This window comes from Colias croceus, chromosome 8 (genome assembly GCF_905220415.1).
Source record: "Colias croceus chromosome 8, ilColCroc2.1".
Lineage (NCBI taxonomy): Eukaryota > Metazoa > Arthropoda > Insecta > Lepidoptera > Pieridae > Colias > Colias croceus.
In genome coordinates this window covers 5,657,949-5,670,406 of record NC_059544.1, presented here as the reverse complement: position 1 = coordinate 5,670,406, position 12,458 = coordinate 5,657,949, and the positions used below count along the sequence as shown (strand labels likewise).

Genomic DNA, 12,458 nt, shown 5'->3' with positions numbered 1-12,458 from the left:
TATTTAAGATGCCTTGAAAGAAAATCCGCTCCTACGCAACTACAGTATACTTTGCCATTATGTACCTATATCGCTTCCAAGGCGGGAGCGGACGCGCAAATTGTTTGGGGAATAAATTTTATGTTTATTCGTCAGAGACACCGTAAACTATTTGTTACAGTGACACATCTTATACTGTGAAGTGATTCTGTGCTCGTAGGATAAAACCTAGAAATCGAGGATTACCGTCAAATTGCAAGAGATAGAAAGCGGCAGTAGCGGCAGTTCCTATCGTCCAAAACAAAATGTTACGTTTTGGACTGCTATTATTGCTTGTCACAGGTACGTTCATATTTTCCTACTAGGTATATAATTCTAAATGCCATATAAACTACAAACTCGTTATGAACATTAGATAAAAAAAAATACTAATAAATATAGGTATACTCAACTACTTATATTCTCACAGAAGATGTCCATAGTTATTAACAATAGTAATGTAATAATGACAACGACGAATACCTACTCATATATAGGAATAAGAGCTGTTATTTTAAAATGGGAAACGAATGTGATGTTTTTGTAATACCAATGGAGATACCATGTTACATGTATTTTTTTTTTTATTTATTCTTGACATTCAAAACAAAACATTTACTTAACGGTCTATGAACGTGTATGATAAATGCTAAACATCTGAGCGATCTCGTCATTCAGAGTTATTATTGTATATTATTCATAGCTGCATCTTTCCGTGTATTGAGAGGGCTTCATTGTAGAGTATAGAGGCATGCGCGTCCTCTTATCCCAGATTAGATAATAATACTAACTCTATCGAATAATTCGAATAATCGGCGCGTGCGATACACACTGAGGTCGCTCCCGACCGCCGTGGTATTTTTAACATTCCCGGACCAACTCAAGGTTGGCCAAGATAGCCCGCTTATTCATTTGGATATGACCTAATTTTAAATGATATTCAAAAATAATGTATTAATAGATAAAATAGAATACAGATGCAAACTAAGAGTTCTTGATATCCTCTAAAGTGAACTCATAATTTAGTGCTTACAATATATTTTTACGAACGTAGTAGGTACGTAATTTGCTAGATCCTATAAAAAATATGTAGGTGGACACCTAGTTGTAAATCATATTGAATGGTTTTAAACATAACGATGATCTATGACCGAGGTGTAGGACATTTAAATTATGTTCAGCTAAAATAAATATCTGCCCACATTCAATGAAACTCACTGTTACGAAAACATTTTATTATGTACACAGAACGGATAGTTAGTCAAATAGTTATGAATATTAAAATTATACATTTGTCTATCTAAATAATAATGTAGGTCTACATATTATATTGTCTCTACAAATGAATGTGTATTGTGTACGTAGGTACTCTCCCACGTACCTATCTACTTTATGTATATTCTCGTTTTTGATATGAATCATTTTATCTGATATTTTACTAAGTATCTTGTTGACTAGACGTCCCCAAAAGCACAGTATTACAATATATTTCCTATATTGTTATACTGTGCTAAAAGTCTACTGAACTCTTCTGAACTTGGTTAGTATGTTTACTAAAAAGGTTCCATATTCTAATTGCAATTAAAACCCGAAGTTACAAAATTGACTGTGTTGATACACCTCTAGGCTCTACTACCCCTATTACTTGTCTCAAGAGGCATATTTCCACGGTTTTCCCAATCCTTATGTACCTACCAAAGGACTGAGGGTGTTAAGATTGCACTAATTGTGTTTGATATAAATTATTTCTCCTTCGCCTTTGTCTAGTCTCATGTAAATAAGCAGGAATTAATATTTTTAATTAATAGATAAATAATTACAAAATGTTATTTTCCAGTCAGTAAACAACTGTCAATATCAGAGTTTAGCGTACAAAGTCCAGTCAAAGAGGGTGATGATGTTCTTCTGCAATGTCGGTATAAATTAGATCAAGGTGAATCTGATAAGGCGCTATTTGTCAAATGGTGGTTTACCCCCATGAATGGCAGCAGTGATAATAGGAGCCAAATCTACCAAAGAATAGTTGGCCATGAACCTTTTTCAATGCATCACGATATAAGTAAGTTTCAATTGATTTATATGTATTTTAAAATAATAATTGCTCAGGTACGAAAGTTAAGAACATTTACCTACCAATTCATTTCGTGTAGATACACGGCATGTAAGAACAGCTTTTCAACCACAAGTTCTTTCAGTTGGTTGCCTGGAAGAGATCACTAATAAGTGATAAGGCCGCCTTCTGTGCTGTTTTTTCCTTTAGAATTATAGTTTTGTGTATATTTTATTATTTTGGCAGCACAATAGAGTAAAGATAAATTAATAAATTTAGGATTATTTACAAGTTAGTGTGGGGTACTAAATTTATGAGCGAATAAACATTTACCATAGGAAATTAATTAACATTGGCATGTTTGATGTTTCAGAAATAGTGGAAAATGACGACATTTTATTGCTGAACGTTTCGGTGAAGGACTCTGGAACATACGAATGTGAAGTTTCGAATATAGATGAAGTTCGTGTATATAGGGATTTAATAGTCTACAGTAAGTACGTGTTTATTTTAATAATTTTATAACATCACATTTTAGTATTATGTATTATTATTAAGCTTATATCATTTTATTAAGAACATGGACCATGGTGGTGCAACGGTAAAATTAGCTGTTTTGAAATTGGTCTAGTGAAGTCTAAAAAAATGAAAAACTACTCCTACACGTCTTGTACTACTCTTACAAATTTTCTCCCGATCACTGTTTTTAAAATTAATCTAAAATTGGTTCTACTCTTTCTACGGTTTTTTATATACTATATAATATCAGGTCAATATAAGTTGAAACCTTAAACATGTTTTCTGATTATTATTAACAAAAAATATGTTTATTAACCTCCTAGTCACATCAATCTATATTTTCTTCACGAAGTCGTGAGAAAACCAATATTTATTTACAAAATCCATAGAAAATAATTTTTATATTAGATATACATACCTAATATATTAAAATTGACTATTATAATTTAAAAAGAAAAAATGATTTTCAGTGGTTTCCAATTTCCCAAACATTCTTTTCTAGCTAATAATTATTAATTCACACTTTTAACAGCGTCTCTTGGTGGGTTATTAGATTGAATAATAAATAATTATTACTAAAAACCATTACAGCAACTGGCAGTGGTGTCGAACTGGACCTTTCAAGAACAGAGGACGGACCTGACGAAGACGAAGACGAGGATGTAGTGATCACTTGTTACGCGACGGATGTGTCGCCGTATCCTGATCTCACTGTTACTGTTAATGGGTTCGTTGACAATTTCTGGTAATTTATTTTTAATGGAATTGAACTCTGATAAACGTTGGCTAGGCGAGGATTGTAGAGGGAAGTTGTTAGTTAGGTACAGTAGTAGGTACAGGTAGGTAGGTACTTACTGCTTTGTAATAAAAAATTAAGCGTTTTCCGAATAATGTTTAAGCTATTGCATAGCTTTTATAGCGGGCCTTGAGCGCGGGGACCGAATCGAGAAATTCCGTAACGAAAAAACCTCACGCTCCCCACTCCAACGGGCTCGGAGGTGTGGCTTGAGGGCATAGCATGCAATAGCTTTACCGCGGCAGTCCCCGACTGCCACACGTCTTTTTAACTTTATAGTTGTATATAGATACGACGAATATTTACATGACTTCTTTTTCTTTCATTTATATTGTAATATTTTTAAAACCCGTTTTGGCTCGCTTTTAACATAGTAGAGGTTCACCCCAGCTCCGCCCATGGTACCTACCTATGCATTGTACATATAACCATTAGCCAATATAGCATTCAGAGATCACGTTTATAACGAAAGAAACGTTTGAAATCGGTCCAGTAGTTCCTCAGATTAGCGCGTAACTACAAACTTTTTTTAATATTATTTATGTTAAAGTATTAATGACAATAATTACCGGAACCTATAGGTTTGAATCGCCATCGTATTTTGCTTATAAATAACGATGCAAACACTAATTCCAGAGTCATTGTAAATTCGTCAAAAGCTGTAATAACGAATGAAGAAGAATTGTTCGACGTGTACAGCAACAGCACGATTAGCGACGACGATGCCGCTGGCGCCGAAATCAAATGCGAACTCTCGTTTCAAGACGTGCAAATTACAGATGAATCACTGATCGTCACCCAAACCTACAGTAGCACTGGTATGTACTTTAATCTAAACTATCATAAACACTTAATAATTATTATTATTCAGTACACCTACTTAATTAGGTATTAAAAGTTGCAACGGTTGATAAGTTTTAGAACATGATTGTCCCATAAGCACTGACAAGGATTTTCTTTTTATAAGTATCTAGTTATAAAAAAATAAACAAAATCGTTATAATAACTTATCTTATGGTTATAATTTTATATATGGTGGTTTCGATTGTATAAAATAATTGTTAAGGCAATATGCAAGATGTTTGTATGTACTTAGTTCATAAAAAAATATGTACTAAGTAGGTACGTATGCATGTGGTCCTGTGAGCACAGATTGCATGTCAATTATTGTATTTCACTAACATCGACACAGCTTTTGAGATTTTTCAATTATCTGAGGACGAATGAATTGCTTGAGCACAAAATTTAAATAATCTCATGCATGTGCAATTTTACTGTAAGAAAAGATAGATATCAATTTAATAAGGCCTTAAAAATTACCTAATATTTTTATGAAAAATTACGTGTAAACAAAGTGTTTAATTGAGTTTGAATTTAAGCGATTATTATTTATTATACAGATAGAAGTGAGCCTAAATAAACATGTTGCCTATGAAATATGCATGTTCCTAATGATATCCTATGAAACATGGCACGACCGCCCCAGTATTATTTTGTTTATTGAGATAGATTGAGATATTTTCCGACAAAAATGGAATATTTTTTAATAAATAAAAAATGGAAGGAGATAAAAGTAAACGAATAATAATTTATATTCGTAGGTTGAAGGACTAAAACGGGCTGAACCATCCCGCTTCTGGTTTCTAATGTTATCTTCATTCCTACTAATCCCTGATGACAATATCTTATTCTCATATAAATTGTATTGACATCTAAAAAAGAAGCATAAAATGCAACGATACTTAAAATTATTAACTTGCTTTGGTTGTTAACGCAGCTGAGCCTCTGACGGAGAATTCCACAGAAATGGTTACTACTACGGAGGCCACTGAAACCGATATGTTAAACTGTAAGTTTAGAAACCCACATACCAAACTTTACCCTCCTTTACTTCAAACAATATTCAAATTCCAAAAGTTTTCCTTAAATTTCTAAATATCTTGTTAAAGTATCTCATCACTCCACATTCTCCGTTAATTTAGTAAACATTTTCACAATTAATAAATTATTATTTAAGTACCTACGAAAAATTATCTGTTTAAAAATAAACTTACTAATTCTTGACAAGGAAATTAAGGACAAGAACTAAAGAAGACAAGGAACGATTAAATACTAAGTTTAATTGGTGTGCATGCTTGTATTAAATTCAAACGTTGATATTTAACGCTTCACCTAACAAATGCTTTAATAAAACACTACCTACGGAATTTATTTATTTTATGTATTTTTTTTTTACTGTAAATTTGATGATAACAAAGGTTCAATACTACTCTAAAAGGGGTGGGAACGCTACCAGTACCTATATGAAATACTAAAGTTCTAGTTTTTTTTTCTGATGAACCCGGAATCCGGGCCCGGGAAGTTTGCAATACGACTACGATGACGCGTAAATTGACACAAGTTCTCGAATGCGATCGGTTTTTACATGTGTTCTGCTATTTGAGTGTAATAATGCAATCTACGACTTCCTTTTCCCGGTTTATTCCCCGAACAGACCAGAATCCAGATCTTACATACACCATAATGTGAACCTACGAAAATAATAGTGCATTTCCTTTGCATAATATGATAACCGCATAATGAATTATTTTTTCAGCTGGGAATGGCGTCACACCATACTGGATAGTACTTCTGCTTGCGTTAATTTTTATGTATTAAAAATGTTTGTAATAATGAATGAATTAAACGTTGAATTTTAATATTTTGTTTTATTCTATCCAGCTTCTTTAATAGGTCTATGTATTTTTAGATAACTTTATTTCTCACTAGCTTCCGCCCGCGACTCCGTCCGCGCGGAAAAATGAAGAAAAATTAAGATTTTTTTCTACGTATTTTCCCGGGATAAAAAGTATCCTATTTTATGCCCAGGATAATAAGGCCAAGTTTCATCGAAATCGAACCGTCAGTTTTTACGTGATGCCTTCACATACAGACAGACAGACAAAAATTTTTTTAATCACATATTTGAGTTGTGTATCGATCCAATAACACCCCCTGCTATTTATTTTTTCAATATTTTCAATGTACAGAATTGACCCTTCTACAGATCAAAGTCTTTGGGTGAATTATAAACAAAAGCTTTTTTCAACATAATATTATGTTTATTTATTTACAAGTTCTCTGGTTCATTTTAAAACACATTTCTCAGGTACAATGCCTCCTAAGGAAGTCAACTAACATTTATACTGTTTAAAAGAGGCAATTTTGATTACCATTGATTTTTTGAATGTTCAAGAATTTTTGTATATTTAAAGTACATACTTAGTAAATTTTTGATAATAATGACACTTATCAATAAATCAGTCACTCAGGTTTCTCTAAAACTTACAAAAACAGTTTTATGTAGTTACAACACTCACAAAATAATCACTCGAACAAGTGGCAACATTGATGCGCGCAAGAATATACAGCCAGTAATACGTCGTGACATTCTCATTCATATTACATAATTCATGCAGTAATATTTCAATTACCAAATTGTACATAAAAACCTTACATTATGTATTAAAAATACTAAAAAAATTACAATAATTACACAACTTTGTTTATACAATCTTATGCATGTATAAAATAATAAAAACAACGCATTTAAAAATATATCAAAACCATAGATAGCAGCCCATTACATAGTGTACTTTTGTGCTTACTTAAAAATATTATAACTTAAATAAAGTATTATCTTTATACACACTTAAAAAATCATAAATCTTTGGTACATATTTAAAAGCATTTATTCACTACATAATAATATCAATTGGCCTAAAACTATTTACAACATTCCTAAATTTACTAATTATATTTGCATTTATTACACAAAACAGGCCATTTATTTATCAACCGATAATCCTTCAATTATTTATCTACCTTTTTTTCTTATCTATTAAAATGTCTATTAATTATAATTAAGCAATTAGCATTGCAATTTTAGCCTCAAATATTTCTAAACATTCAAACTTATTTCTCTTTCAAATTATTATTCAAATTTATTTCTTATCTAATGTTTGTCTTGAAAACATTTATTAATATAGTAGAGCCATTTTAATAGGCAACATTTGACAGTTCAACAAAATTCAACAACGTAACCTAGTAACGACGACATAGAATAACATGATATTTCGTTTTGTTAGAACTGCACATTTGCTTAACTTTTTTCAATTATGATTACATATTTATAATAATAATGACCGATACAAGTAATTTTAAGATTTGATTTTACTGATAAACCATACTAACAATTTCTGAATTGAAGAACTGACGTCGCTACAATTTTGTGTCAATAAACCTTTTTTCTTTTTAAATACCAGAGACGTTACTCTAAAAATCGAAATCTGACATCTAGAATCGAATGCATTGATTACTTGTGAATAAAAATCATCATAAATTAATAAATTCGATTGACAAATGTTTCAAATCCGTATCGATTAATTCACTTTAATCGATGTTTTTAAGCAGGTTACCTCTCTTCGAAGATAAAATTGATAGACGTCAAATGTTGCCTATTAAATTGGCTCGACTATAGTTACCTTTACACATGGACGTATAAAAAAAGACGGACGCCGTTTTACGAACAAACAACGTGAAGCCACCGTAGTAAGCTAGCGATCGTGTAAATACAATAAACACGCACACACTCTCACCATAGTAAGCTAGTCGGCCGCCATTACGTTGCGAGCTTCCGAATGAATAACTGCGTCACTGTTCCAAAATAAATATTTAAAATGCCGTCTTGAGTTGTTAAATGGTGTCGCAACAGTACAATTTGAAATAAGTCTCAAGGGATTACATTCCACAGTTAAGCAAGTTATTTCTTTTATGTTTTAATGAAAAAATTATTACGTCAAAATTTATAGAAAAAATACAACCGCCATTGTTGTCAGGACAGCTGTTGCCATTGTGTTGCCATTATTCGAAAATTTCATTCTCCCAAAATTCGGGGAGTTGATGTAAAGTTAATTAATTTTAAAATACGCTAAAATAATATTTTATTAATCCATATTTATTTAATTTAATTTTACCTCCACATCCACTCAGAGAGTAAACACACCCATTGTTACTTTTTGTAAAGAATACGCTCATTATACTAATGATAATTTTGCTGCTTTTAAATATTTTTATATGCATAGGTTAATAGGCTGCGTTTTTATATCGTGATCCCCGAATTTCGTTATTTTGTGCTGTTTAATTGATAGCGGGTAGTGACTTTTCATAACAAACTGCTTTTCATTTTCGCCGGAAATGCGTAGTTTTTGTGAAAATCGAAAATGATTTTTTTTTTAGATAAACTAATATCTGTATCGTATCAAAATGTCTAATTCCGCTCACACGCAATATTTTAAAAAATAAATTTTCGTACCTATGAAATTATTAACATAATATTACAATAATTTATTTTAACTAGAATTTATTATAGCCAAAAATCGTTCATTTGTCATCAAAGACCAAAGTTTGTTCATTCACATCAGATTGGATATATTGGTAAATACAAACATAAATTTTTGGTCAAATTTAAATAATGTAATGAAATTGTTGTAAATAAATTAACAATCCGGCAATATATTTGAAAATATTGCATGTGTGAGAGACACAGGTGCGAGATTTATTTAAAGTTTATTTTCAGTACAAAAATAACCTTAAAAAAATAATTTTCACTTTCGATTTGCACAAAAACTACGCATTTCCGGCGAAAAAGAAAAGCAGTTTGTTATGGAAAGTCACTACCCGCTATCCATCAATCACCTCAAAATAATTAAATTCGGGGATCATGTTTCAAAAATTTAACCGTTTAACATTCTAATAGTTAGAGTACACATAAAATGTACAACAAATTGAGAAATAAAAATACTAAAGCGTGGGGTAATTTTAATACATCTGGCAATCAATCTGGCACACACACATGGATGTGTCGCCGCCATTACTAGGCTTCACTCAATGTTTAGGCGATATACCGTCCGTCTTTTTTTATATGTCCATGCCTTTACATTAAAATTTCTATATTTGGCATATTTTAACCCATATCTCATATGAAGGTATGATTTATAATTTGAATCCAACTCACTGCAAAAATGAAGTCCTATTTCTAATCAGAATTTAAGTGTGGACATTTTATAGCATTGCTTTTTTGCAATCATCACATAATCCAGGAACATAATTTATGTTACATTTACATATAATACATTTATGACAAATAATAGGTGTTTTTGATCTTAACTATAAAATTAATTGTCTCATTATGGCCTTGGAATCAATTACAAAAATATTTCTTATATACATTACTTACAAAAAAACATACCATAACAATGTCTTTAATAAATTATTCATTAAATATTTTTAACAACTAATTTATTGGCCAAATATTAGTAAATATAAATATTGTCCATTCATATAAGGTTTCATAAATTTTATAATAAATTGAATAATATTTTTATGCATATAGTAAAAAATATATTAATATTAGGGTATGAAAACCATTAGGTTGTTGTTATAGAAAACATATTGTATGGTTCATTTTTATGCTAAGTACGCTCAAGTCAATTAAGTTGCAGTAAATGCATAAACTCCTAGATGACATGCATAACTTACTTATTTATATTATTAGTTTAATTAGGTTATTTAGTTTAATTAGGTTATTAGTTTATTCAGCTTTGGCCTTTACCAACATATCTTTGGCTCTTAATTTAAGAGGCTTTGGCCTTTCTTGGTATTTAATATCTATCGTCATACCCAACTACATGTTGTGTATAATTTTCATTTGGCATAAAATATTTGATCAGCAGTCACATAAGATAATTAAAAAATCCAAAGAAACATAGTAGTCACTATTACAACATTAAATTCCAAATAGACAAGGTGAGAAAAGAATTTTCTAAACACTTATTCTACTGTTCAATGTAAAAATTTAAATATTTAACAAATATTTACCTTACTTTTTATCTGAAGAAATCATTATACATGAATTGTGTCTACTTTTACGACAAGCATCCAGGTTAGCATCAGCTGCTGCAGCTACTGATGTCAACGCTACAGTTTTATCAAAGTCAATAGTTGTGTAACCAATGCTTGCCATAGGCAATGAGGGGACAGCATTAGTACTTGAACTTTTGTCAATACTGTTTTGTGAAACCATTCGGCTTCGGGCATGTGATGAATAAGATGCAGTGCTTTCGTTTTTCGAACTATTATATGACTGACTCTCAGGGCTAGCTGCTGAGATATCAGTTTTTAGTGTTTCTTTATTATTATCAATATCCAAAATTGCATAGTTAACTTCCAACTCTTCAACAGGAGACATAGATGTAAATGTATCGGATTCTGAAAATTTCTGGTGATGTTCATGCTTCACAAATTTCATGCTTTCAGAAATTTCACCAATCATAAGATTTGCATATGTGTTGACTTCTGGATTTGAGCCAATAGTTAAATTACAATACTCCACTGGTCTAGGTGTGACTGGTGTAACAGGTGTTATAGGTGGTTGGTCATTTTTATTTTCTAAAGGAATGTTTTCATTTGGGGCAATGTTCACATAAAGTCTGGCTGCTTCTTTATGTTCCACATTTAATTGTGCGTAATGTTCACTTGAATGGCTAGTTGTTGGTGATAATGCCTCATCTTCAGGTTTTTTTGTATCATTTTCTTTATTAGGAGAAGCCTGATTTGACGATTTCTTTTCAGTATCTGTGTCATTCTCCATGTATCGACCCTCAAGAAACCGTGTTTCATCTTCAATATCCCTTATAGCAATAAGAGCCATTTCACGTCTTAAAGTCTTCCTAAGCATTGCCAAATCTTTGTTTATATCATTTGTGTATACATGTTGTACCAATCCACCTTCAGCCTGGTTATTATTATGCTCTCTTTTAAATTCCCTTACTTGATAGACATTTGTTGCTTGAGTATTTGTTTGAGATCGAGGATATAAAGGCATTACTTCGAGAATATCTGCACTTGATGGAGATCTTGGTGCTGGATTACGTGGCAGGGGAGGCATTGCTGTATTTGACGTGTTATTGTTGTCAGGTTGGCCATTATCCACTGAAGATCTATGCACGACAGTGGCTTGAAGAGTTTGTCGATTTTGAGGTGATTGAGTAATCCTTGAAACTGGATATGGAGCCGAATCATGAACCACATTTCTTAACTGAATTTGTTGTTGCAATGTGCGAAAAAGAAATGAAGCTCTACGGCATCTAAAAGCATATATTCCTTCACCGGTTTCACATCTTCTACCTAAAAAATAAATGATTTTCCATAAATTAAAATCGATAAAAACAACGATAACCCTTCCATATTATTATAATTCATGAATTCATTTCAACAAAAACAAAATTTACCTGATTCGAAGCTAAATAAATCTCCTTCAAACCCATATCGTCTTAGGGAATGTAGGGGCCATATAGTAGAGTCTCTGCCTTCTCTATAAAGTATTATATTAGATTCTGTGATTTCCAATTGACCAGAACACAAATTCGATCCATGTTCATCAATATTGATCACACGAAATATATTAGGATGCAAATCTGATATGTCTTTTTTACTCTGAAAGCACCCCATTACGGCTTTATCTCCGCAAAATGTACGATTCTAGACTTGGCCTTCAAAACATAATTTTATACACTGCACTGTATGCATATTAGATTCTCATTTCCCATTTGAAGAGGATGTTTCAATTACTTCATCTCACTAACAATAACAACAGTATCCTAATTTTATGTAATTACTACGTGATTTGATTTCAAATACGAATTATGACAAAATTGACATATTTTATTGTAAACATACTTTTTTGTTGAATTTACCACAGATATCCTTCAGAAGAAAATTGTTAAACAGATAAAAAAACCAACGATTTATTGTGATGGTAACAATACGAAATTACGTAGAAAATGAATCCCAAAATGTGTTGGTAAGCGCATAACTTTAGAACAGCTGGAATATGTACCACGGGCGAAGCCGGGGCGGACCGCTAGTTATAAATAAAAATGAAACCCGTTTCGCGTTGTCACGGCATTACGCGTGAACGGGTGGACCGCTTGTTATTTAATAATTCAATAAAATGTTAATACCTTTAATTCATCG

At 31.7% G+C, this 12,458-nt stretch overlaps 2 protein-coding genes across 4 annotated transcripts; one reads left to right on the top strand and one right to left on the bottom strand.

Moving 5' to 3' along the window:
- Positions 1–49: 49 nt before the first annotated feature.
- On the top strand, positions 50–6,082 carry LOC123693504. Of its 3 annotated transcripts, none has more exons than XM_045638643.1 (7): positions 50–321; positions 1,856–2,077; positions 2,442–2,561; positions 3,179–3,314; positions 4,020–4,201; positions 5,161–5,232; positions 5,980–6,082. In XM_045638643.1, exons 1-7 carry the CDS (start codon positions 285–287, stop codon positions 6,039–6,041), a joined length of 831 nt encoding a protein of 276 aa, XP_045494599.1. In that variant the 5' UTR covers positions 50–284; the 3' UTR covers positions 6,042–6,082. The 3 variants fall into 3 exon arrangements, with proteins under 3 accessions (XP_045494599.1, XP_045494601.1, XP_045494602.1); XM_045638646.1 differs by lacking the exon at positions 50–321 and adding an exon at positions 989–1,075; XM_045638645.1 differs by lacking the exon at positions 5,161–5,232.
- Positions 6,083–9,736: 3,654 nt separating this feature from the next.
- Positions 9,737–12,140, bottom strand: LOC123693965 (fibroblast growth factor receptor substrate 2). Its single transcript, XM_045639233.1, has 2 exons — positions 11,714–12,140; positions 9,737–11,609 (listed from the first exon to the last, which is right to left on the bottom strand). Exons 1-2 carry the CDS (start codon positions 11,931–11,933, stop codon positions 10,303–10,305), a joined length of 1,527 nt encoding a protein of 508 aa, XP_045495189.1. The 5' UTR covers positions 11,934–12,140; the 3' UTR covers positions 9,737–10,302.
- Positions 12,141–12,458: the final 318 nt, after the last annotated feature.

Bases quoted from the DNA above. Each gene is read 5' to 3' on its own strand.
- LOC123693965 (XM_045639233.1), bottom strand. From the start codon at position 11,933: ATGGGGTGCTTTCAGAGTAAAAAAGACATATCAGATTTGCATCCTAAT. The intron at 11,610-11,713 runs GTAAATTTTGTT...TTTATTTTTTAG, and splicing joins TTTATTTAGCTTCGAATCAG to GTAGAAGATGTGAAACCGGT.
- LOC123693504 (XM_045638643.1), top strand. From the start codon at position 285: ATGTTACGTTTTGGACTGCTATTATTGCTTGTCACAG. The intron at 2,078-2,441 runs GTAAGTTTCAAT...TTGATGTTTCAG, and splicing joins TTCAATGCATCACGATATAA to AAATAGTGGAAAATGACGAC. The intron at 2,562-3,178 runs GTAAGTACGTGT...AAACCATTACAG, and splicing joins TAGGGATTTAATAGTCTACA to CAACTGGCAGTGGTGTCGAA.